General features: G+C 51.6%; 15 protein-coding genes across 15 annotated transcripts; 7 read left to right on the top strand and 8 right to left on the bottom strand.

Moving 5' to 3' along the window:
• Positions 1-193: 193 nt before the first annotated feature.
• On the bottom strand, positions 194-808 carry QC764_121830 (uncharacterized protein; the record flags this gene model as incomplete). Its single annotated transcript, XM_062943421.1, has 1 exon — positions 194-808. One exon carries the CDS (start codon positions 806-808, stop codon positions 194-196), a length of 615 nt encoding a protein of 204 aa, XP_062806534.1.
• A 311-nt stretch (positions 809-1119) lies between these two features.
• QC764_121820 (uncharacterized protein) lies at positions 1120-2988 on the top strand. The gene is made up of 2 exons (XM_062943420.1): positions 1120-1695; positions 1748-2988. Exons 1-2 carry the CDS (start codon positions 1217-1219, stop codon positions 2928-2930), a joined length of 1662 nt encoding a protein of 553 aa, XP_062806533.1. The 5' UTR covers positions 1120-1216; the 3' UTR covers positions 2931-2988.
• Positions 2989-3207: 219 nt separating this feature from the next.
• Positions 3208-7618, top strand: QC764_121810 (uncharacterized protein). Its single transcript, XM_062943419.1, has 3 exons — positions 3208-3549; positions 3602-5235; positions 5295-7618. The coding sequence occupies exons 1-3, from the start codon at positions 3323-3325 to the stop codon at positions 5858-5860; spliced, it is 2427 nt and encodes an 808-aa protein (XP_062806532.1). The 5' UTR covers positions 3208-3322; the 3' UTR covers positions 5861-7618.
• On the bottom strand, positions 5953-7657 carry QC764_121800 (uncharacterized protein). The gene is made up of 2 exons (XM_062943418.1): positions 7431-7657; positions 5953-7370 (listed from the first exon to the last, which is right to left on the bottom strand). Exons 1-2 carry the CDS (start codon positions 7481-7483, stop codon positions 5966-5968), a joined length of 1458 nt encoding a protein of 485 aa, XP_062806531.1. The 5' UTR covers positions 7484-7657; the 3' UTR covers positions 5953-5965.
• A 738-nt stretch (positions 7658-8395) lies between these two features.
• On the bottom strand, positions 8396-9216 carry QC764_121790 (uncharacterized protein; the record flags this gene model as incomplete). Its single annotated transcript, XM_062943417.1, has 2 exons — positions 8969-9216; positions 8396-8915 (listed from the first exon to the last, which is right to left on the bottom strand). The coding sequence occupies exons 1-2, from the start codon at positions 9181-9183 to the stop codon at positions 8396-8398; spliced, it is 735 nt and encodes a 244-aa protein (XP_062806530.1). The 5' UTR covers positions 9184-9216.
• Positions 9217-9629: 413 nt separating this feature from the next.
• Positions 9630-10791, top strand: ZTA1 (NADPH:quinone reductase; the record flags this gene model as incomplete). The annotated part of the gene is made up of 3 exons (XM_062943416.1): positions 9630-10405; positions 10459-10633; positions 10695-10791. The coding sequence occupies 3 exons, from the start codon at positions 9630-9632 to the stop codon at positions 10746-10748; spliced, it is 1005 nt and encodes a 334-aa protein (XP_062806529.1). The 3' UTR covers positions 10749-10791.
• Positions 10792-11282: 491 nt separating this feature from the next.
• On the top strand, positions 11283-12358 carry QC764_121770 (uncharacterized protein; the record flags this gene model as incomplete). The annotated part of the gene is made up of 2 exons (XM_062943415.1): positions 11283-11688; positions 11745-12358. 2 exons carry the CDS (start codon positions 11283-11285, stop codon positions 12356-12358), a joined length of 1020 nt encoding a protein of 339 aa, XP_062806528.1.
• Positions 12359-12697: 339 nt separating this feature from the next.
• Positions 12698-13357, bottom strand: QC764_121760 (uncharacterized protein; the record flags this gene model as incomplete). The annotated part of the gene is made up of 3 exons (XM_062943414.1): positions 12698-12797; positions 12858-13200; positions 13324-13357. 3 exons carry the CDS (start codon positions 13355-13357, stop codon positions 12698-12700), a joined length of 477 nt encoding a protein of 158 aa, XP_062806527.1.
• A 142-nt stretch (positions 13358-13499) lies between these two features.
• On the top strand, positions 13500-14591 carry QC764_0025490 (uncharacterized protein; the record flags this gene model as incomplete). The annotated part of the gene is made up of 1 exon (XM_062940114.1): positions 13500-14591. One exon carries the CDS (start codon positions 13500-13502, stop codon positions 14589-14591), a length of 1092 nt encoding a protein of 363 aa, XP_062806526.1.
• On the bottom strand, positions 13800-14647 carry QC764_0025480 (uncharacterized protein; the record flags this gene model as incomplete). Its single annotated transcript, XM_062940113.1, has 2 exons — positions 13800-14168; positions 14630-14647. 2 exons carry the CDS (start codon positions 14645-14647, stop codon positions 13800-13802), a joined length of 387 nt encoding a protein of 128 aa, XP_062806525.1.
• Positions 14648-14658: 11 nt separating this feature from the next.
• On the bottom strand, positions 14659-15977 carry QC764_121740 (uncharacterized protein; the record flags this gene model as incomplete). The annotated part of the gene is made up of 2 exons (XM_062943413.1): positions 15695-15977; positions 14659-15609 (listed from the first exon to the last, which is right to left on the bottom strand). Exons 1-2 carry the CDS (start codon positions 15866-15868, stop codon positions 14659-14661), a joined length of 1125 nt encoding a protein of 374 aa, XP_062806524.1. The 5' UTR covers positions 15869-15977.
• A 416-nt stretch (positions 15978-16393) lies between these two features.
• QC764_121730 (uncharacterized protein) lies at positions 16394-16957 on the top strand (the record flags this gene model as incomplete). Its single annotated transcript, XM_062943412.1, has 1 exon — positions 16394-16957. The coding sequence occupies one exon, from the start codon at positions 16394-16396 to the stop codon at positions 16955-16957; it is 564 nt and encodes a 187-aa protein (XP_062806523.1).
• Positions 16958-18041: 1084 nt separating this feature from the next.
• Positions 18042-18725, bottom strand: QC764_121727 (uncharacterized protein; the record flags this gene model as incomplete). The annotated part of the gene is made up of 1 exon (XM_062943411.1): positions 18042-18725. The coding sequence occupies one exon, from the start codon at positions 18723-18725 to the stop codon at positions 18042-18044; it is 684 nt and encodes a 227-aa protein (XP_062806522.1).
• A 725-nt stretch (positions 18726-19450) lies between these two features.
• On the top strand, positions 19451-20429 carry QC764_0025440 (uncharacterized protein; the record flags this gene model as incomplete). The annotated part of the gene is made up of 4 exons (XM_062940112.1): positions 19451-19507; positions 19562-20017; positions 20085-20273; positions 20328-20429. 4 exons carry the CDS (start codon positions 19451-19453, stop codon positions 20427-20429), a joined length of 804 nt encoding a protein of 267 aa, XP_062806521.1.
• Positions 20430-20780: 351 nt separating this feature from the next.
• Positions 20781-22510, bottom strand: QC764_121720 (uncharacterized protein). Its single transcript, XM_062943410.1, has 3 exons — positions 22049-22510; positions 21618-21983; positions 20781-21558 (listed from the first exon to the last, which is right to left on the bottom strand). Exons 1-3 carry the CDS (start codon positions 22352-22354, stop codon positions 20920-20922), a joined length of 1311 nt encoding a protein of 436 aa, XP_062806520.1. The 5' UTR covers positions 22355-22510; the 3' UTR covers positions 20781-20919.
• Positions 22511-22994: the final 484 nt, after the last annotated feature.

The following is a 22994-nucleotide window of genomic DNA, read 5'->3' as shown; positions in this document are numbered from 1 at the left end:
AATGGGAAGGTGCATGAAACATCACGGCACTTGGTGCTGGTGCCATTTACAGTGCCCTCATCACAAGGGGTCACTAGTCCACGGTTGAAACTTCGCGAAGCATACATAATATTTATTGTCGGTCACAAAAGATTCCTTATTCAATTCTTCCCTACGATATACCGCCCACTGTTCCCAATCACATCAACAATCCTCACGCTTCTTCTGGCTTCTTCCAATAAATCGAGTTCTCATACCGGCTAAGCCTCTGCCCAATAACCGGACGCTTTTTGAGAGTCTTCTCATCCTCCCCGCTCTTGACCCGTGCCAGCCACTCTTCAATATCAATATCCACGCCAATCGGGTTCGTCGCATATTCTGGCGTCTTCATGAACTCCAGAGCTTCATCCGCTGTGTCGAAGTTGTTGACCTGCATCTCAAACTCATTTCCATCCGGATCAAAGTAGTACATCGAGGTGCTCATGCCATGGTTGACAGGCCAGTGGGGCAGGATGCCGCGGGCCTTCTTCTGCTCGTAGCTGGTGGCAAGATCCTCGAGAGAGTTGAGTGTGAAAGCGATGTGGTAGACTGTTGCTGCTGTAGGGCGCTTGTCGGCTGGGATCTGCTCGTGGCTGTCGTCTTGCACGATGACCATTCTGTGGTGCTCTTCGTCCCACTGGATGAAGCTGGCCTTGGCGTTTCGAAGTACCTCGCGTCCACCGAAGAAGTCGAGGTGCCACTTGACCATGGCCTCGAACTTTTCAGGGGTTGTTCTAATGCCGAAGTGGCCGATGGAGGAGGGACTGACGAGTTTCTCCGTGGTTGCCATGTCGAAGTGTTGCGTGACTGGGCCGAATGAGTTGCGAGATGTGGCGGTTGTGTGATTGGCAATGGCGATCGTGCAATCTCAATGTGATGTTCTTCAAAACATGCTAACATGGAGACACCTCGTCTTATCAGATCAATAGTTGACCGTGGTGTGCCAAGGCGGATTTAGTCGTCACTACCTAGAGTCTTGTGGGGTGCGGCGATAAGGCGGGTGTTTTGATCTGGTGCTTTGAGGCCCGCAAACACCCGCCACAAGCTGTCAGGCGGATCCGATCCATCGCCTGAGGGGAGGGGAAGACGGTTTTGTGATGGCGATGATATTGAGACAGATCTTGCTCGAACTCTGAGTTTGGAGCTATTCCCGGCCCACACCTCCATCATCAGTTTTCTTGTACCAAAAGTTATCGTCATGTCCGAACAGACCCCTATTCTCCAACACCCAACCATTGGGCCAATTTGTGGGGTGGTGAGGAAAGTCGGTGTTACACAGTTTCTTGGTGTTCAGTATGCGACCTTGAAAGATCGCTTCTCACGTGCTGAGCTCTTGAAGTCGTACCCATCAGACCACCCCCGTGTCCAATACGGCATCTTTGACGCAACAACCCTCGCGCCCATTCCATTGAGCCCAGCGAACGGCTGCCAATGGGAGCACGCACTGATTCAGCAGTCTCTGGAGTCTCCAGAGTTTGGGCAGTCAGACACGGAATGTCTGACACTCAACATCGCTGTACCTGATCTCCAGGCAGACGGTCCTGAATGGCCAGTTTTGGCCCTTGTCCATGGCGGTGCCTTTGCGACGGGGAGCAGTTCTTACCCACAGTATGATCTCGCTCGTATCGTCCAGAGAAGTGTCAAGATTGGGAAGCCAATCATTGCTGTGGGTATCAAGTAAGATTCATCCACCAAAATCAAAAACCCCAGGTTATTGACGTTGCCCCAGTTACCGATTGGGTGTCCCTGGCTTCCTCTACTCTTCTGCCATGAAGGCTGCAGGCTACAAGCCAAACAACGGCCTTGATGACCAGAGACAGGGCTTGCTCTGGATCAAACACCACATTGCAGGGTTCGGTGGTGATGAGCACCGCGTAACCTATATTGGCGAGAGTTCGGGGGCGGCATCGGGCACTTTCCATCTCCACTCCAAGGAGCCGTTGTTCAACCAGCTGATTTCGATGAGCGGTTCCTCTCTGGTCAAAGCCAAGCAGCCAGAACTTGCCGAGGGGTCGTTTAAGAGGGCGTTGCAGCTTCTTGACATCTCAGAAACTGACGAGACGGCCCAAGTTCAGCGACTGTTGACGGTCCCGATGGAGGATATCAGGGAGAAGATTGCACGCAAAGTGCCAATGGCGCCCATTGTCGATGGCGACTTGATTCCAAGAACCACATCCTATGCTCAGATGGCCGACCCAGCTCGGACAGCAGAGTTGTTCCCAGGAATGCAATGGTGCAAGCGAATCATGTTTGGCGATTGTAAGATGGATGGCAACGCCTACGGCCCAAGATTGGCTGCTAGAGTAGACATAATGCCCAAGACTATGGCGACTTTCCTGGCTGCCACTCTGGATCCCATCGACCGAGAGCTGGCGCCCAAAATCATCTCTGGGTATGGCCTCAACGCTTCCGCCACCGCCAACTCGCAAGAGTCTCTCAAGGCTGTTCTCGACCTCGCAACCGACATTTGCTTTGGGCTTGGAGCGAGAACCTTCGTCAGGTCTTGGTCGCAGGCCGGGCTGGAGGCATTCCTGTGCCACTTCAACGTTCCGAACCCTTGGGATGGGCCGTGGAAGGGCCATGCGACGCACATCCTCGACATCGTGTTTGTCCTGCAGAACTACCGTGAGCTTCTTCCTGTTGGCCAGCAAAAGGCAGGCGACCAGCAGACCGAGGACGCCATTGCTTTCATCCATGGCGAGGCTCCTTGGCCAGCGTACAAGATAGGGGCACAAGAGGGCGCTATGGTGTATTACGCTCCTGAGCAGGGTGAAGAGGACCAGTCTCGGTTTGTCTCTGGCGAGATCCCTGAAGAGACTGGGCGAAGAGACATTTTGCAGAAGCTCATGAAGCAAGAGGTGCTGGACAAGGTCATGGACGCTTGGGACCTCTTCATGAAGGGCCCGAAATAGGAAAAAAAAAGGAGTAGCCTAGATTTGCTTCGATAGTTTCTCAATGGATGTCATCGCCTTGTCTTGGACTTGTTCATCACACACCGTCACAGTGATCAGTTCCCCATTGTGTTCCCCGCATTTGTCGGAGAACTATCCTTGCAGGCCTGAACTGGCCATCGCTCCCTAGCACAGTGCTCGGCGAGCCAAAGTCCGCTTGACCCGAGCATACCGGCGCCGACGCCAAACCTGTTCTCCACATAACCTCCACAATACCCAGCGGTGTGCTTCTTTACCCCGCAATCCTGGGGCTCACAGGTACTGCTATGGCTATGTTTGCAAGCCCCGAGCTGCTGAGTTTCAAGTTTTGACAGCATTCCATCCACCCACCTTAAGGCCGGGAAATACAATCCATGTCCACCGCAACGAAACGATCGCGATCCAACGCTTCAGGCGCTGACAGTTCAGGTCCGGCGCCCAAGAGACCTACTGTGCGCAAACGGGCCCCCTTAGCATGCGAGGAGTGTAGGGTAAGAAAACGCCGGTGCGATGGAGCAATTCCCTACTGCTCTGGCTGCAAAAAGAGGCTTTCCAACTGTGTGTACCTTGCGGACATCCAGGAAAAGGCTTGGCAACATGAGTGAGTGCCCAGCCGACACCCTTCTTGATTACATAGTTGACTATCTATCCAGTATGATTCGCTCGTTAAGGTCCAGATTGAAAGAGCTTGAAGAACAGACCCGGCCAGCCGATCAGAGGAGTGAAGCCGAGTCCAGTATGACGGTGGAAGATGTGATCATCATTCCAGACCAGTGTCAAGAGAATCAGGTGCCTCCCAACCCAGAAGTAACCGCCGAGCCCGCCAGTACTTTGCATCACAGCGTCAGCAATACTACACCACCAGCACCGCCGATGGCGTCCATTCCAACTGCTGTTAACGCAAATACTTCGTCCGCACCTGACCGGCAGTCACTGGAGCCAACTCTTGCCGCAGACAAGCCCCCGTCCTGGATCGGACCTCTTCCCAGGATCACGGCCAGTCCATCAAATGGGATGGCGGCGCCTCCCACTCCTCAGGCATGTTCCTGTGACCGTCTGCTCGGAGTCGGCGCTGCTGCATGGTCCTTGCCATTGCGTCGACATGCTGATGAGCTCGTGGACCTGTACTTTCACCGCGTTCATCGTGCATATCCCATTCTTCATCAGCCTACGTTTATGGGGCAATATCGACAACTATGGGAGCCATCGCAAACAAACACAGGAACCTGCTCTGGCCTGTGTAGACAAAAGAGCCTGGTCAAGACCTTCCCGGCTACCGTCAATGCTGTCTTTGCACTGGCTTCCTGGTTTGCCCCGGGGCCCAGCACGGAAGAAAACAAAGTCAGGGCCAGTGGTTTCTTCAACATGACTCAAAAGTTTGATCTGCTCGAGATCATCGACGAAGAGGTTGGTATTGAGTCAGTCCAGCTGCTTCTGCTTATGGGCTTCTATCTCCAGAGCACAGAGCGATTCTCAAAATGTTGGAACATCACTGGTCTGGCTATCAGGATGGCACAGAACATGAGCTTGCATATGAGTGCACACGATGCTCGGAAGAAGGGGCTATTGCTGTGTTGCCCCAGTCAGTTGGAGGAAGAAATGCGTGTAAGAGTCTGGTATGGTTGTGTGCTTTTGGACCGAGAAATCTCCATGTCGTTTGGCAGGCCACTCATGATATCTGGAGGTGACCAGCTGAGGCTTCCGGAGGCCATTGATGACGAGTACCTTTCTGAGGTTGGGGGCAAACGAAATACTCAGCCAAGCAACTGTCCCAGTCAAATCTCTTCCTACATCGAGACCATCAAGCTCTACAAGTTTCTTGGTCAAGTGTTGGACAGAGAGGAGGATGGGGCGGAAACCCCAGCAAACACCTGCTCCGACATGCAGGCCTTGCTTGATCTGGACACTAGGATCATGGAATGGCGAGATGCACTGCCTGGACACCTTCAGTATGATAACATTGCAGAGAATGGACAGCAGGACCTCGCTTCGACCCCAGGGAGCCTCTCTTCACCGGACTTTTCAGGGCAAGCAAGGCGGCTCTACACACGATTTCTACACGTCAGAGTTCTCATACTGAGACCGGCACTCGAACAATTCTTCCAAAAGCAACGACATACGCCAGTCATTCCGCAAGCAAGGGGCAATCCGAGGGTTGCGCGGGTACAAGACCTCATGCTGTCGGACATTGCGGCACAATGTGTGCTCTCAGCAGATTCTCTTGTCAAGTGTCTAGACATTCACATTCGCAGCCAAAGTCTTGCAGCTTGGTGGTACAACATAAGCTGTGGGTCCAATCATCCCAAACGCACGTCACAAGGAAACAACTTGCTAACGAACATATAGACCTCCATACGTGTGGCAGCACCCTATTGATGGGCCTGCTATGCTCATTCAACGAATCTGTCGTAAGGCGTGACTCACTCGAGCTCTGCCTTCGTCGCCTCTCACAGTATACGGCGCTGAGCAGCATCGCAACCAAATCCTACCACCTCTTGCAAGAAAGTTCGAAGCGCCTTCTCCCGGAAAGGGGTGCCTCCAATATACAGACACCTTCTTGCTCCGCGGTAGGCAACATGGCACGAGTACCCGACCCAGACCCAGCCACCCACCTTGGTCAGCCGATGACACCTGCTGGCATGGCACCTCCAACCTCGGTTGAGGCTGGGACGTATATGCAGTATTCAAGTCTTCTCCTCGCGCCTCACAGGATATACGCCTGTCCACAACAAACGACGTCCAGCAGTAACCTGTTGCCATCGGCGCTTGACCCTTTGCTTGCAGGTTCTGCAGACATGATGAATGATGGTGTTGGTGGCTTGGACAATGTGCCGGAGTTCTGGGAGACACCTTTTCTTTCTCAGTTGGAGTTTTACCAACCTCATGATTTCACCCTCTCGCAGCTCGAGTAATGCGATTCACGGACAGGCTTCTGAACGATGCCACGACAATCAATATAACATCAGCACAGGTAATAACCATAATAAACTACCTACGAAACAGTCCTTCGAGATGCTTCAAGCCCCAAGCACAATCTCGCTCAACCCAAGAAAAGCTTGACACTCCTTCACACTGTCAGTTTGCAGCTCATCATATAGGTCAATCTCACTTGGAATCTTGCGCCCCAGCAACCCCTCAAGCTGCACACGGCTCCTCTTGCTCTCCTCTTCTGTCCTTTGGAGCTTCCTCTCAGTACCACCGTCCTTCTCCCCGCCAAGGTTGGAAGTGAAAATACCCGCCGCCGAGAACGGCAGGAAATCCTCATATGTGATCGGCTCGCAGGTCACAACCCCCTCTTTCAGAAGTCTATCCATGTGCACTGACTCCTCCAGCTTATGAGCGCCAGCAACGGGTACCTTGTCCTCAGCAACCCGATAGCGGAAATACACCAACCCTTCCTTCCTAAGAACCTCCCAGTCATCAGGGTACTCGGCAAACACCTCCTTCAGCACCTTGTCAGAGTCCTTGTCTTCCTTTTCACTCCGACCAACAGCCTTGGCGAGCAAAGCATCGTAGAGCTCCCTGCCTTTTCTGGTCACAGCAGCACCGCGCTGTTCCACCTCTCCAAACCGGGCGGTGTGCGTCCCGTCAACGGCGTGGTCGGCGTCACCAGCAAAAGTGACTCTTTCCTCCAAAGCCTTGAAGCTGGTTTGTCGAAGGAGGATCTCGCACTTCCTCTTGGGAGGTCCCTCGATGCGGTCTTTTGCTGGGAGGCCCTGGGAAATCATCCCTGCTTGGACGGCATCGATGTCCAGGGTGCGCGGGGTGAGGTGGTTGATGTGTGCTGAGGGAAAGCAGACAATGTCGGCTACCATTGGGTGCTCCTTTTTCAGGGTGAGGTACGTCTCCAGGGGAACAGAGGATCGGGAGTGCCATTTGAAGATCTTGAGAGATTCGGTAATCAGGTTGTTGGCGTCTTGGGCCGTGAGGTTGGCTAGAGCAGAGGTCTCCGCTTGGTCGATCAGATCGATAAGCCTGGAGGAGAAGAGCTGTCTGGTGGAGAGGATGGAGGTGGCCATCTCCCGGACTTTCGGGGAGGAGATGAGGTCTGGTCGGAGGACGGTGGTGAAGACTCGGAAGGGGTTCTTTCGGAGGGATTCTTCGGTCTGGGGCCGGAAAGCCGTGCCGTGGAGGGGAAAACCGACCATTTTGAGGTCGTAGTAGCCGACGGGGAACATGCCCATGACGGCGAAGAGGCGGCTGATCATGCGCATTTCTTGCTGGGTGCCCAGTCTGATGGCGCCATGGCGCTCAAGCTGGAAGCGGGAGGGGAGGTCGTTGAGGCTTTGGCCGCGGGACTGGAGGGTGGTGGTATCGACTTGGTTGACGACGTCTACGAGCTTGCCGTAGAGGGGTACTTCGGTTCTGTACATCTCTGAGAGGGCCTGCACGAAGCGAGTCCGGAGGTGATCTGGATCCCATCTGTGCGGTGTGTGAGTTTGGAGGCCAAAAAATTGTGAGAGGAACATAAAGATGGCGTACGGCTTTGGCTCCTCGTGGAGGGCAGATCCGTTCTGTGGGATAGCTGAAGGCATTGTGAATGTGGTATGTGGTTACTTTTGTCAAATATTCTGTGAGATGTTCTGTGGGATATTCTGTGGATTGGATAGGTAGGTATCAACATGGAACACACAGGCTAGACAACCGTAAGCAATCGCTGGACTGAGCAGTAGATAAGGGAGATCTGCACTCTGCTATCAAGATATCGGCTACGAATACATGATGAAACCTTGAATAACAAGGAGCCGGCCTTTCCCGGAAGGGTTGTTGCGGTGAGATGAGTGACCATATCGTGCTTGTTTTAGAAGGTCATGATAAGGTACGTACCACGCATGCTAATGCATGCCAAGCTTCTAATCTGCCCTGTATGCTATCTCCGCACGGTTTGCCACGGCTCAAAGCAGGCGGTGATGGTGCGGAACCAGGCATGCCGCCTTGGAGTGAGACCACCGGATTGTTGCTTGTTGTTGCTTACGGCCATGTGACATGTTAGCAAGGCCCATGGTGCTTTGTGACACCTTGATTTTCCTGATCCTGTGTTGCTTTGCATGGTAACGTTCAAGCATGGTCAACAGCACCACTCAGAGACTCTAGAGCGGGCTTTAAGCACGTCAAGAGAGAACCCTCTTCTTCACAATGTTCAAATCATCTCACAGTGAACTATTTGTAACTTATAGGCCAGCAGCTCTTGTTGCCTCATTACATGAGCCATCAATGCTGAGCAGCTGCAAATTGACGACTTTGCCAATGCTCTCACAGATGTTACCTCCGTGTCTGGGGGCTGAGGCAATATTCCACTTTCTATCGTAGAGACCGGCTTTCAAGCTCAGGGCAACCAGGTAAAACGGGATTTCTATCAGAATACTTCAAGTATCAGACATGATAATTTGTGTTGGAAGGATGGTTGGGTAGGTGTATTGTTGCTATCAAGACTGTTTGCTTCATGCCTACACGAGCCACTCCTTGAACCACATCACCGCCGCTCTCCGCGCCCTCTCGAGACCCTTCACCTCAGCAGGGTTCTCTCGGTTACCCCTGATGGAGAAACCGTGGCTCAGGCCAGGGAAATACTGATAGTCAAAAGGCACACCCAACTTGGGGATCTCAGTCACAGCGTAAGTCTTGAGCTCTTCGGTGAACTGAGGATCAATTTCGGGGGCGATGATCTGCACTGGTACGCCAACATTGGAAATCTCCTCCTTCGTCAGGAAAGTTGGGTGAGCCGCAGCGATGCAGTCGACGAGCGGAGCATCCGACTTGAGACCAAGCTGGAAAGCAGCCCAGCCACCATAGCAATAGCCAATGGCACCAAGCTTGCCGTGCTGAGTGCGGAGGTGCTTCGCCAAAGAAACCATCTCTGGTCCGCGGACGGCCTTGTTGTTCCTCTCCATGAAGTTTGGGAGATCAAGCTTGCCCCACTCTGCCGGGTTGTTGATCAGATCTGCGGACAGAACAACACCACCAAAGCTGCGAGATTGTCAGCGACAGGAGCTCAAAGGTGCTGCGGAGAATAGACTCACAAGTCGGGGACATAGACGGTCGCGCCAACCTCTGCGGCATAGCTGTCGGCGAGCAACCTTGTGTTGCCAAAGGTCCAGCCATACAGATCGTGAATCACGATGATGCCTACATCCGGGTTGGAACCAGTGACATAGCATGTCTGGCCGCTCACCTCAACCTCCTTGCCCTGCGGCTCGCCGTCCCACTTAAAGCCCTTCAAACAACATTCGCTCATGGTGACGGTTGGGAAAGAATATTTGCTAGGTAGGATGATTTTTTGGTGGTGTTTGCAAAACTGGCAGTCGTACGTCGAACGAAAGGGTGGATTCACAAAGTTACACCTGTGCTGTTTACCTTATCGTGTTTCCACAGTGGAAGACGGCATCGTGTTATCGCAAAGTCCCGGCGAAGTCGGACATGTGCGGACCCGCAAATGGACCGCTTCCGCTCTACCTCCGCCCCAGATCCGTGCAACTCCACTCGGGAAAGTGGACGCTGCATGCCGCTATCTGTCCGGGGAGGGATGAAATCCGGTGGAAACAATTCGACGTGTTCGCTGTGGTCATGCTCCTACCGAATACTCTGACTGGATTTTGTGTCTTCACTTCAGATCTTCAACCAAGTCTCACTTGGAATTTTCCATCTCGTTCCACTTGTTTAGCGACATCACAAACCAACACAATGTCTATCCCAGCAACTCAGAGAGCCGTGGTGGTTGAGGAGATTGGTGGCCCCGAGGTTCTCCAGTTCAAGTCCGACTGGGCTGTCCCACAGCCAACCGAAGGCCAGGTCCTCGTGAAGAACAAGATTGCCGGCATCAACTATATCGACACATACTTCCGCACCGGTCTCTACCCATCACCAAAGCCTGAGGTCCTAGGCAGAGAAGCAGCCGGCACAGTTGTGGCACTCGGGCCGAAGACGGAGGAGTTCAACCTCAAGGTCGGCGACAGAGTCATTTGGCTCGCCAATGCTGGTTATGCTGAGTACTCTGCGGTCCCAGCAGCCAAGACCCTCAAGCTGCCAGATACCGTGTCTTACGAAGATGCCACTGCCAGCTTCATGAGTGGTCTGACAGTGCTGGCTCTCGCCAGGGACACCTACACAGTCCAGCCTGGTGACTGGGTTTTGCTTCATGCGGCGGCAGGCGGTGCTGGGTTTTTGATGACGCAACTGCTCAAGCACGTCGGTGCCAAGGTCATTGGTACAGCTGGTGGCCCAGAGAAGGTTGAATTGGTCAAGAGCCTCGGTGCGGACCATGTCATTGACTACAGGAGCGAGGAGGGCAAGGACTGGGTCAAGACAGTGATGGACATTACTGGTGGGAGAGGCGTCGATGTGGTCTATGACTCTGTTGGAAAGGACACATGGGAGGGCAGTTTAGCCGTTGTCAAGAGGAAAGGGACCATAGTTTGGTTCGGCAACTCTAGTGGTCCCATCCCACCATTGCCTTTGAAGTGAGTTTTGATGCCTGTCTGCAAAATGATCTCAGTGACTAATCAGGTTGCAGCCGCCTTGCACCAAAGTGTGTCAAGATTGCCAGACCAACTCTGTTTGGCTACATTGCCACCCGTGAAGAGTTCAAGGGCTATGCCAATGAGCTCTTCAGTCTTCTCGCATCTGGCGCACTCAAGGTCAAGATTCATGGCCTGTATTCCCTCTCTGATGCCAAGCAGGCACACATTGTAAGTTCATTCTTTCACAGGTGACAAAATGAGTTGGGTACTAACTTGACCTGATGAACAGGACTTGGAAGGAAGGAAGACGACTGGCAAGATTTTGATCAAGGTTTCTGAATGAGGCAGTTCATATTTTTATGAGAAATGAGAAAATCGGTGGCGACGTCAAGGTTAAACGTGATTCTGTTCCAAAATACCCGACTTTATCGTTATTAGATTGTGGGCTGCCACACATGTAGTTCCTGCAGTGATTGGACTTTCTTGACATCCGTTTGACCTGGAAAAAACCTGGACTGATTCGAGATCCGTTCTCAATTTGCCATCCGGAGACTACACATATTTTCTCAGGCGCAACAACCGATTTGCGAAAGTGCTGGTACGTTGTCCGGCATGTTTGTTTACTTTAGGAAGGGGTGAAAAAGGGGTCAACCCGAACCCTCTCAACACCTTTTTTGTACCATCACATCAACTATTGATGGAACAACCGGCGCATCCGGAATGGCATCATTGCATGCCTCAGCTCCGTCAGTATCGCCCCTTCGGGGCAACATAATCTCCGTGATGGCGTGCGAGCTCCGAGTGTTCGATCTCCGATCCTCCAAGCGGGGGGAGAAAGTGGATTTGCGGCAGCGGGCGGAATTAAGGCGGGAAGGGGATGTGTTATCGGAAAAGGGGCAACTCAAATCAACAAACAATGACAACAAAAGTCATCATCCAAGACATGTCATCAATATTGCATCGCTCATTCACTGCCATCTCATCGTTGTCCAGACAGTTTTCGTCATCATTCTCCACAGGTACCATGTCGTCGTTTGACCGTCTCATTCGCTTCCGCGATGCTGCAGGCAACTCTCGCTTTGGCGAGCCCAAGATCTCATCGGTGTCCGAGTTCGATGAGGCTGTAGCAAAGGGCACTCTGGAGGCCACCGTTTTCGAGGGCAGCAGCCCGTTCAACGTCACACCAACATCTGAGGCGGTCAAGGTGCAGGAAGTTCTTCCCCTGTTGACTGTTGAGGATGTGCCAATTGTGAAGTGCGTCGGACTCAACTACATCAAGCACAGTAAGGTCACACGGGATATTTCAGAGATTATGCTGCTAACATGAAATTTTCAACAGTTCAGGAAGGTGGCCGCAAGCCTCCTCCATACCCTTCCATTTTCATCAAGCCACGCGCTTCCATCGCAGGCTACAAGGAGGATATCCCCATCCCAAAACTTGCCCAAGATGACCAGCTCGACTACGAGGGTGAGCTGACCATCGTCATCGGCAAGACTGGCAAGAACATCCCCAAGGAGAAGGCTCTTGAGCACATTGCTGGTTTCGTCGTTGCCAACGATGTTTCTGCTAGAAAATGGCAGCGTGACCCCGCCTTCGCCGGCGGTGTCCCACAGTGGTGCTTCAGCAAGGGCTTCGACAAGTTCGCCCCCGTCGGCCCTCTGCTTGTCTCCCCCAAGATTGTTGGCAACGCCGGCAACCTCCAGCTTCAGACCATTGTCAACGGCGAGGTACGACAAGACACCAACACCAACGATCTCCTTTTCAGCACTGAGGAGATTGTTGCTTTCATCAGCCAGGGTACCACTCTCGAGGCTGGCACCATCATCATGACGGGCACACCTGCGGGTGTTGCCATGGGTATGAAGGAGCCAAAGTGGCTTAAGAATGGCGATGTTATTGAGGTCAAGATTGAGGAGTTGGGCAGTGTCAAAAACAAGATGGTCTTTGAGTAGTAGTGCATATGTTCAATATGACTGAATAAAAATCCATGGAACCAACTTGGCTTTTATTGTTTCTTTGACAGAACTGCGTTCCGTGTGGTCACCACAAATCTATTTGTTTTTAAAATGCCTTACCGACGTCCTGATAGCATTTGCCAGGGGCCAGACATCAGATACATAAGATTCTTACCGATCGTGGTTTGCTTTTCCTTTGTTGTTTCAACTTCACTTTAAAGACAAGTATGAGTGCACAGTTGGGCAAGCTGGATACGAAGATAGAACCAAACAAATACCACCACATCACAGCGTAGCGTAAAGCGGACACGATGACAAAGATATATTGAAAACCAATTAAGCACCTGGCATTGTGTCGAACGACTTGACCACAGCTGCCGCAACTGGCATCTTTCTGGAGGCGAAGAACTCGGCCTTGTACGGGAACTTGTCGAACCTGGAGAGAGCAGTACTGTCAGCTGAACCCTTCTTGCCATAGCAGCGGGATATTACTTACCCATTCTCCAGCAGAGCTGTCCGAACGATCCAATGGCTACCAGAATGCTTCATAGGAATTGTCCATAATGTGCAACCGCACCGAGAACAGAACTTCTTGTGTTTCTCACAGCCACTGACGTTGTCTTTCAGAATCCATGTATTGATATGCTCGCTTCCTTCCAAGACGTGCACATTTTCGCACTTGAACTTGGCTGACTGAGAGATCGTTAGTATGAGATCTGGGAAGTCACTGGGGGATTTCAAACTTGCGATTTGCCCTGGAGCACCGGCATTCTTCTTGCAGTGTGAGCAGTAGCAGATAAAGATGGCGTCAGGGGTTCCCTGGACGGTGAATTTGACGCCTTCACAGAGGCAAGATCCTTTCACAGCTTCAGCCATTGTTACCGACAACAGTGGCAACTCAAAATGATGAATGGAATCAACAGTAAAACGGCGTTGAATTAGAGAAACAAAACGAACTTTACTTCTCTTCTGTATCTTGGTGGACATGACCCTCATTCCGGGTTCGGGTTAACAGTGTGCGGATTTTGGGCGGCTTCCAACCCCATCTCCCATCTACACACGGCAAACCACTTCCGGTCATGGGACCAATAGCGGTGCCGATCATATGAGGAGAATAGTGTGAGGCCATGATCAATATATGTTGAAGCGATATCCATTCACGACGACAACCCACCATCATCACCACCTCAAGACACAACCAAACAAGACCCAATTTACAATGGCAAACCACGCCAATGTTTCCGGGGCCAAGAGCTCAACCCTCTCAACACTCTCAACAGAAGACCAGTTCTACACCGACATCGCCTCCAAAAATGTCGAGCCCCTCTGGACCGTCCTCAACAAGATGGTTCCACCGAAGCCAAACCCCAGCTCGGTGGTCACCGCCTGGCCCTACGAAGACCTCCGACCCGTGCTCATGCAAAGCGGGATTGTCGTTTCAGCAGAGGAGGCAGAGCGTCGTGTACTCATGCTGGTAAACCCTGCCATGCAGGCACCCTACACCACCGACACCATCTACGCCGGTCTTCAGCTCATCCTGCCAGGAGAAACCGCCCCTGCTCACAGGCACGTGGCCTTTGCCCTGAGGTTCATCGTCGAGGGATCTCGCGGTTTTACCGCGGTGGAGGGGCAGAAGCTGATGATGGAGCGTGGAGATGTCATTCTCACCCCGTCTTGGCACTGGCATGACCACGGCAGTGAAGGTGATGGGCCGATGGTGTGGTTGGACGGGCTGGACTTGCCCGTGTACCGCTTCCTCCCTGTGAACTTTGCGGAGAACTACGAGGAGGCTAGATATCCCAGTGAGCTGTCAGACAACAGCAACTGGAAGCTCCCCTGGGCTCCGGTGCAAGCTGTGTTGGATGAGAATAAGGAGACTGAAACTTATGCGCGGTATGACTACAAGTCCGGGGAGCATGGGAAGCACCTGTCCAAGACTATTTCTGGGCAGGCGGAAAGAATCAACGCCGGGGCCACCACCAAGAAGGTGAGGGAGACGGTGTCATTTGTGTATCATGTGTATGAAGGAGAGGGGTACTCGACTATTGTCTCGCCAGAGGGAAAGGAGGAGAAGGTTCAGTGGAAGGGCAAGGACACTTTTGCTGTTCCAGCGTGGAGCACAATCTCTCATACTTGCACGCAAGAGTGCGGGAGTGCGTATCTGTTTGCTGTTAATGACAGACCGATGGTTGAGTCTTTGGGATTGTACAAGAGACAAGAGCTGAAGTAGTGTCATATCTTAGCCAAAGATAGCAATCATGTACGTACTCTAACATCCAACCGCATACAAAGCCCCCTTATTTCTGCTTCTTGATGAATGGTGCCTTTGCCAGAGCCTTGGCTTGAGTCAACCAAACCGGACGCCCCAGTGTGATGAGTTGAGGACCAAAGTCGGCCAGCAGTTCTTCAGCAGATGGACCACTGTCCTTGATAGCCTGATACACCTCTTGATCGGTTCCAAAAGTAGCCACATACCAGATATTCTTCCACGTCTTGATTGCCTCCTTGGCTTCGCTCGAGTGACTTTGAACATCTTTTGCAATCATGTAAAACGAAGACCTTTTCGCGTGGCCACACTTTGGCTTGTACACACGAACGTCAGAGAACCTGGACATTGTTTGCAACAAGCAGGCGATCCTCCACATCTCGATCTTGTGTAACAATGCGATGAATGTTCCTCCTGGACGCAAATGCTCCAAGGCCAACACAAAAGAACCGTTTTGCAGCCTGATTGACTCCCGCTTCTCTCGGTAGCTTGCTCTCTCTTGGGTGCGGAGGACGTGCCCGTCACAGATTGCGATATCGTATTGCTCGTCGATGGTGAACTGGCGAGGCATGAACTTGTTGTGATCGGGGTGCGAAGCGGGAATCTCTTCAATCTTCACGCCGAAATCTTCTGCTAGCATTGTGACGTCACAGTAGTTGATGTCGATGGCATCGTTATTCTCGTGAGGCAACAAAACCTTGTAACCGCCCTGCGAGAAGGGAAGGGTACAAGCTCGTACTCGAAGGTCGGGGTCGTTTAGGGCCATGGCAGCGGCAAGAAAGCCACCTGGTGCGGCACAGACATCCAGAATCGCACCAGGCTTGGTAACTGTAGTGAAGCAACCATCTGTGGCATTGTGAAGCTCGGAGGCGATTTTCTGCATGAGGCCAAAGTGAAACTGAGAGGAGTGTTGATCGTCGATGTTGTCGGCATTGGAGCGTTGGGCCTGGAAGAATCTGTCCCCGGCTGGGTTCTCCCAACCCTTTATGAACAGTGTAAGCCAATCATGTCTTGAGGTAGATAGAGTTGTATATATAGATGGAGAGAAATATAGAAAAATGACATACCTGCTGGCGAAGACGATCAAGCCTTCGGAACTCTGGGACTCTCTCTCGTAGGTACGGGACAATGACGCTCTTGTAGTCCGGCGCAGTGTCCCCTATGGTGGTTGAAAGGACGTGTGTTTCTCCAGGATTAGCTGCGGTCAAGGCGCCATGTTCCCAGTTTGCTCCTCTGTCCATTTCGTCTGAAGTTACAACAAAAGGCGGTGTGAAGAGTTGGGTTGTTGTTCAAACAAAGAAGTTGGCGGTCTTCCTTGGAAAAAACAACCCCCCAGCGCCTTTAACAATCATGGCCATGGCATAGTATTTGCTGTGGCCTACCGTGAGGCGGACTTGTGTGACAAGATGGACTGGCTGATGTCCTTCCTTGCGTCACATTCCAAGCACCTGGGTTCGGCAAATCAAGCGTCTTGGTTGGCTAGAGACCACAGAGCAAGCTGCTTCACCAATGATGGTGCGCTAAGCAGGTTGACAACAAACAGAGGTCGAGCAATAGCTATGGGCAAGTGCAGTGAAGAAATGCATCGAGGCCTACAGTGAAATTTGTTATCTCATTGGGCGAATCGAATTTTGCAAACGCAGGGCAAGGTGTGCTCTGCCACCAGCCGTTTGCTCATTGATGGCGGCATCTGCCTAGGTACCTATCGAAGTACTTCTGAAAGACTCGATGTCATCGATATTGTTCATATATTAAGTCTAACAGAAATGGAGGAGACGCCATCAGAGTTCTTTCTTCTGTTTTCATCTCCACTGATCACTGGATGCAACGTCTCTACCAGTCCATACACCTCCCGTTCCGACTCGACCATGAGCTCCAACCACCCCGAGCAGACATTCCCCCACCTTCACAATGCTGTCATTGGCAACTTAAACAACATTCTTGAGCCAAGACCTTACTTCAAACGAGGGAGCCGTGAAATCCTCAGCAATTTTACCAAAAAATACTCCACCTTTGTGATGGCCAACTTCACATGTGAAAATTCTCAATGTTCCAAGGCTGGCTGGAGGAGCGGAAAGGTCACCATTCTGATCCGGGGCTACGAAAACAACGGATATCATGCCACTATTTTCAACCAGCGATGCGAACGATGCAAGAAATTTGGCAGTTTGGAGTTGGATGAGTCTGCCTACATTGACCGAGTCTGTTATCGACTCAAAAAATGGGCCGGGATCAGCATGGAAATGCGAAGCTCAAGGGAACCGAAAAAAATGCCGCCTCACAAGAATGACCTATGTGAAGGGTGCAGAAAAGGGTTTTGTGAAGGCTGATTGTGCGTGGATGACGGCATGATGTGAAGTCTGCAAATATACGGTACATGTGCTTGGATGCCGATGGGATGGCAAGGGTCTTGGACAAGACAAAAGTCCTGTTGATTTTGGGAAGTCATTTGTATTTCACATTTGCACATACTTCAGTGTTTCATTGCTGTCAGTCAAATCTTGGGTCAAAACAATTGCCCGGTGCCAACATGAAGGCATCCCATCAATTCTTGGTCAGTTCACGCGAAACTTCTGGGCATGCCCGACAGGGATCCATACTGGATATCATCATGTTCGTCCAACAAACCCCATGAGTCCATTGTTACCAAGCTTGAAAGCCGGCCACAGTGTTGCTTACGTGGGTTACCACCTTTTTCATGTTCTTTAGCTACATCGCCGTTTGACCACGTCGGAACCTTTGTTTGTCATGTGCAATGGGGACTGCAGGTCACGGCAGTTTCGATTGTAGAATTGTCATTCCGACATTTGATGGCCACATGTCTGAGAATCTGGTAGGTTGACAGGGACGTATAAAGAGCCTGCTTGAGCTCACCGAGACTCTTTCTCCCCACATCTCTCACGACATCGTCAAACCTATTCAGAATCTTGGACCCAGTCTGCATTGTTTGTTAGGAGCTCGCTTCCACGACTTCTGGTAGGTCGCTTTCATGAACGTCATGTTGGAAAAAAGCCGTACTAATTCTCGCTTTCAGCCTCCCCTGACCTTCAACGGACCAAAACCTAGGTGGAGAGCTTGACAGACTTATCGAAGCATCTGTACCAGCTCAGACCCGATCCCCGATGTCGCCATATCTTCATCGCTACTCGGAACTCACTCGTCCCTTTGAACTGCTCGTTCAAGATGGCCAAATTGCTGTTCATGCCATCCAATTTTAATTCAATTTGGGCCAGGAATCTACCAACACAGTACCGTAGGTAGGTAGGTATATTGATCCTAGCAGCATTAGGCAATGAAGGCATCTCCTACCAAAGAGCATGTTACGGGGTTCTTGTGGCAGAACAATTAGTTAAGTAGGTAAATACTAGATAGCTACCAGGTACCCTACCATAACCGCCCTGCCCACAAATCGCTCTACTCCTCAACCTTGACCACCCCCTCCTCAACAGCCCACTCAACCCCACCCCCCCTAACCCACCCACCATAATCCTGCATATACCTCCCCTTCCCTGTCCTCTCCTCAACCAAAACCTCCCCCTTTTCCACGCCAGCCCACCACATCCCCCCCAAACTCTCCCTATCTAACCCAACCTCATACTCTACCCCCGGCTCCAACCCATCCACCCCCGTAGGCTGCACCGACCTTCTCACCTTCCTCTCCCTCCCCTCATCATCCACCTCCCACCCTTTCTCCGCCACAGCCTTGGGCACAGGCCGCACCTTATTCACACCACCACCTCTCCCAAACGGGGTTGACAACTCAACCGGTGTGTCGGGGCACAGATTCAGGTAGAATGCCTCGTCTGCATCGCCCCTGATGCGCGTGATCGCGGGGCGGTTGACGCAGAGGGAGCAGGTTTCGACTTTTTGGCGGGAGGGGAGGGCGTGGGTTGTGATTGTGCGGTTGGTGAGGGCGGAGGGGAGGGATAAGGGGTGGTTGAAGGTGAAGAGGGTGATGGGGTGAGGGACGGTGGAGGTTATGGTGAGGGTTAGGAGGGGGGGTAGGGAGCAGGTGGTGAAGGAGTGGGTTGGGGGTGTGAGGGTGATTTTAATGTGGACTTTGGGGAGGGAGGGGGGAGTGGTGGTTGGGGAAGACATGGTTGGTGATGCTTTGTGGTTGATGGACTGGAAGATGGACATTTGTTGGTTGAAAGGTTGGTGAGCTAAAGTTCGTTCGGTCAATTCCTTTGAGATGTCTGCGGTGAGTTGGAAAGGAAGGATATTGCGAAATCGGCAAGGAAATAGGTTCTCATGAAGTCTCCGTTGGCTTCAAAGAAAAGGCTGACGGCGAGAATCAAATAATAGGGTCATCGGCAGAGCGTAAAGGAAGTCGTAAAAGAGAAAAACGGTTTGCGTTGCACAGTTTTATGCACCAGCTAAGCAGACCCTGCATTTTGTGTGATCGAATACTGGCTTTCATCCCAGCAATCTCACCGAGCCAAATCCCAAAGCTTCAGGAAGCCTCTTCCATGACGTCGTCCCAGCTTCCTCCTGGATCCATTCTTTCAATACGGGGTAGAAAAGCAATGAACATCCTGTCTTGAGACGCGGCGCAGTTAGAGAGGACTATGGTCTTCAACCACAAGCTGACATCCGCCAGGGCCGAAGCCTGTTTCAGCCTGTCATACAGAACCAGGCAAGATGACTTTGTGTATGATCAACAGCCTTGTAGAGGTCTAACATAACTGCACTTTGTTGATGCTTGCAGGAATGAGATCAATGTATATAAACCATTGTCCGATTACTTCAACAGAGCACAATGAATAGACACAAACACCTCACTTCTTTCTTCTCACATCTCTCTTCAGCATTAAACGAAAGAAATGCATCCCCTCCGAGCCCTCCTGCTCACCTCGAGTCTGGCTCTTGCCCACCCCAGCGTCCTACCAATCACCCCCAAACAAGGCCTCAAAGTCATCTCCAAATGAGCAGAGCCCGACACCGGCGAGGACTTCCCCGAAGACGAAACCCCCCTCCCCAACCGTCTCAACAAAGTCGAAACCGCCTTCCGCGACGCCATCGAGCTCACCTCCGTCGTCCTCTCCGTCATTGAAACCGACAAGACCATCTATCAGCACTACTTCTCCCCAGATGATCGCGAAGAAATCACCCGCATCTTCCGCGACTTGAACAACAACGGCGAGGGCCATGAAATGCTAGGGAATTTCCTCGTGCAGACTACTGATCTTGACAATGCTTGTGGCGACCGTGGACTGGCATACTCGGGTGACTATAATACTGATCGCCCTTTCATCGTGATCTGTCCTAGGGCGTTTAACAAGAAGGCGATTAATGACTTGGAAGGGAAAGACCGTGGAGATGAGGACGCGAGGGCCTTTTATGCGGGTTGTGCGGAGGATGGGGGGGATATTGGGGATCACGTCAGCTTTGTGAGTGATGCTGAAGAGCCTGCCTTTGATGGTAATGACTGTTGCTAACGTGTGTGGATGGTGAAAGCACTTCAACACTCTTGGCATGACGCTCTTGCATGAGTACCTGCACTATGACCTGATCATCGGGGCTTCCTTTGGGTCTATTGTTGACGACCCTGATGGACAGCCAGGTTATGGGCCTGTTGCTGTTTATGATCGGTTGCCTAAGGAGTTGGCGAGGGTGAATGCTGATAGCTATGCTTATTACGCAGCGGTAAGTCATACAAAGAGGAATTGTGAACAGAATCGGTACTGACATTGTTGATAGGAGGTGTACTGGTCTTTGATCTGCCAGAAGGAGTTCCAGGCCCCGCGTGAGGGTGTTGATGATGCCGATCCTGATTGCGGTGACCAAGCCTGCGAGACTTGATTGCCCACTCAAGTCGGGTACCTACCTACCTACCCCTGGAAGCTTTCAAGCGATAACTTATATTGCACTACTGTGAGACTTCTGAATTGCTTCATGTAGAATAAAATGCGTTTTTGATCTTTTGACCAAGAAACTGCCCAAGTGATCAGTTTAATTTAAGCTGAAATATATTTCTGAACAAAAGTCCAAGCTTTTTTTCTGACTACCTTAGGTAACCTGTAAGATTTGCAAGAAATATTCACTCGGTAAAGCTACCTCTTCAGAAGACGAATTTACCGTTAACCCTGATACAGTCTTGATGGGTGGCTTGAAGGGCAATAGCCACAACTTCAGATCTCCACATGGCGTCAGCCCCCTTTCCCAAGCGTTGGGCGACTTCAAGCATTCGGTGAAACTTTGAGTCATGAAGTCTGAATTATTACAGTGGATAAGGTATTTATGTTAGATCCAGCGAAAAGAATATATGCAGGTTTGTACCTGCTTGTCGCATCTACTGCTCCGGTTTGCTTGCACCACTCCGACCAGGCGAAGACGGCAACTCTACGGCCTCTGGTGAATCGAGTCGAGGAGGCGAACTGAGAGGTGGCGGGGAGTCTAACGGAGGTGGAGAGCCCAGGCGTGGGGGGGAGAGCTGCTGCGGTGGTGTTTCTCCCGAGTTGTCCGCTCCAATCCTCCTGCGCTTGCCGCTGGATGATGCCTGCGACAGCTCGTCTTCTGAGGCCTCCAAGTCCCTAGAACACTTCGTTACAACCGGCAATCCCCTCTCGTCATATGTCAGTTTGACTTTCACCGGTTTCTCCGGCTTGTAGCTGGTGATTGCATCGAAAGCGTCCTGCAGCTCTGGGTGATCTCCTATTGACCGCACGTCCCTCCACTCTTCGGGTTTTGTGTGAGGGAACTTGCGTTCCCAGGGGTCTCTGTAAATGTTGTGCAGAGCAATCGCATCCCAGGCGTCGTGGCGATGGAGATTTTCTCTGGTGGCGAGAATGGGAAAAGATATGGGTGGTTCTTGTGTGCTAATATCAGCGGACATGAGGAAGTCAACTAAGCCCTCGAACTGAGAGTCAAGGAGCTTCCAAATACGAGAGGGTGCTTTGACTCTTCCGGAATGAAGGTATATATCGTTGCACTAGAAAGATGGTTAGTTCTGAGGCATAGTTAGGAACTGCCACCTCAAGCTGGGCCTACCTCGTATGCGGATTCGCCTCTGTCAAACAGAACGACACCACCAAATATGCGATCCTCTGCCCAGTATCCAGCTACATCAGCAAGGCCGTGGGTGTAGCGGTCGTAATCAAGATAATTTACATGGTAAAAGAGCGTCGGGTGGGGTTCAATGTCTTTTTCCCAGCGCGGTTTGAGGCCATCGTGCTCTATCCACCGAGGCGGAAGGACCCAGGACACAGTGGCGTCGATGTCCTCCTGACTATGTAGCTTGGGATGATGTGCAAATAGAGCCACCGCTATGTTGTGGATGGAAACGGCAGTCAGTTCCACCAGTCGCATCTTGAATTCTCGAGACCCGATTTCTGAGCTTTGATATGCTTGCATGATCTGTCCGGGATGTTGGTCTCAATCACCATACAAGTCTCAAATTTCAATCGTGACAAATTACATACCTTGGAAGAAAAGGAAAGAACAGCCGGGTCGAATCCGTCGCGCAATTGCTTTGCCTGCTGCAGAGCGCCATCGCAAAGGGTCTCGTGTTCCAGTAATGGATGGCCTTTCCCGACAAGACACCCGCGGCTCTCGAAAACCGAGATCATCAATGGAAGGCCATCAATAAGCTGTGCTATGCTCAGCTCTGCCAGCTCTGTTGAAAGGATGTTTCTAATCGCTTTGACGAGTGTGTGGTAGTGTTCAGGATCAAGGACTTCGATGGAGACCTCGGAAGGCCTCTTCCTCAACAACGTTTCTTCATCCATTGCTGACGATGACCGGCGCGGTAGTGGCTATGGTTTTGACCTGATATTGTTGTTCGATAATTGATGAAGGTGGGAAACTTTTCATGTGTGTATGGAATCCTTCCAAACAGGAGGTAAAAGCAAAGAAGTCAAAAAGAACAAAAAGTGAAGTGCGGGGCAGGCATAGCCCCACAAGACATTGTTCATGATTGATCCCCATGCAACCCTAACCACAAGCCAGCGGCTGACCAAGTTGTGCCGCAACTTTGAAATATCGAGACATCGCTTCACTGGCATGACAACCGCCGGGCGCGCGGCAAGACGCAGATTGAAACCACTGTTGTTTCGAGTAACACCAGCATGACAGCCGCTTCGTGCGTCATTGACAGTATGCGTTGGGATCACACGGTGAAAGCTGTGGTGAGATATTGATATCCTCCAATTGTAACGACTGGTGTATCGAGAGTTCCCGGTCTGCTTTCCTCAGATAGAGGTGATTAATGCTGAACATGCCGGGTTGCTGGTTCTTCTAGCGCCTTCTGGCCGCGTCGTCCTCCGTCGATGACTTTAAACTTGAACAGGCGCTTCGACCGGCCGGCCTTGTGAGAGCCGACTCTTCTTGTCATAGTTTTCCATGTCAACGGCGAGGCATTGGATGTTG

This window comes from Podospora pseudoanserina, chromosome 1, assembly GCF_035222485.1.
Source record: "Podospora pseudoanserina strain CBS 124.78 chromosome 1, whole genome shotgun sequence".
Classification (NCBI taxonomy): domain Eukaryota; kingdom Fungi; phylum Ascomycota; class Sordariomycetes; order Sordariales; family Podosporaceae; genus Podospora; species Podospora pseudoanserina.
The sequence above is the reverse complement of the archived record's forward strand: the minus strand, read 5'-3'. Positions and strand labels throughout refer to the sequence as shown.

Bases quoted from the DNA above. Each gene is read 5' to 3' on its own strand.
- QC764_121820 (XM_062943420.1), top strand. From the start codon at position 1,217: ATGTCCGAACAGACCCCTATTCTCCAACACCCAACCATTGGGCCAATT. The intron at 1,696-1,747 runs GTAAGATTCATC...ACGTTGCCCCAG, and splicing joins ATCATTGCTGTGGGTATCAA to TTACCGATTGGGTGTCCCTG.
- QC764_121810 (XM_062943419.1), top strand. From the start codon at position 3,323: ATGTCCACCGCAACGAAACGATCGCGATCCAACGCTTCAGGCGCTGAC. The intron at 3,550-3,601 runs GTGAGTGCCCAG...CTATCTATCCAG, and splicing joins GAAAAGGCTTGGCAACATGA to TATGATTCGCTCGTTAAGGT. The intron at 5,236-5,294 runs GTGGGTCCAATC...ACGAACATATAG, and splicing joins TTGGTGGTACAACATAAGCT to ACCTCCATACGTGTGGCAGC.
- QC764_121800 (XM_062943418.1), bottom strand. From the start codon at position 7,483: ATGCCTTCAGCTATCCCACAGAACGGATCTGCCCTCCACGAGGAGCCA. The intron at 7,371-7,430 runs GTACGCCATCTT...CACACCGCACAG, and splicing joins CTCCACGAGGAGCCAAAGCC to ATGGGATCCAGATCACCTCC.
- QC764_121720 (XM_062943410.1), bottom strand. From the start codon at position 22,354: ATGGATGAAGAAACGTTGTTGAGGAAGAGGCCTTCCGAGGTCTCCATC. The intron at 21,984-22,048 runs GTATGTAATTTG...CATCCCGGACAG, and splicing joins TTCTTTCCTTTTCTTCCAAG to ATCATGCAAGCATATCAAAG. The intron at 21,559-21,617 runs GTAGGCCCAGCT...CCATCTTTCTAG, and splicing joins GAGGCGAATCCGCATACGAG to TGCAACGATATATACCTTCA.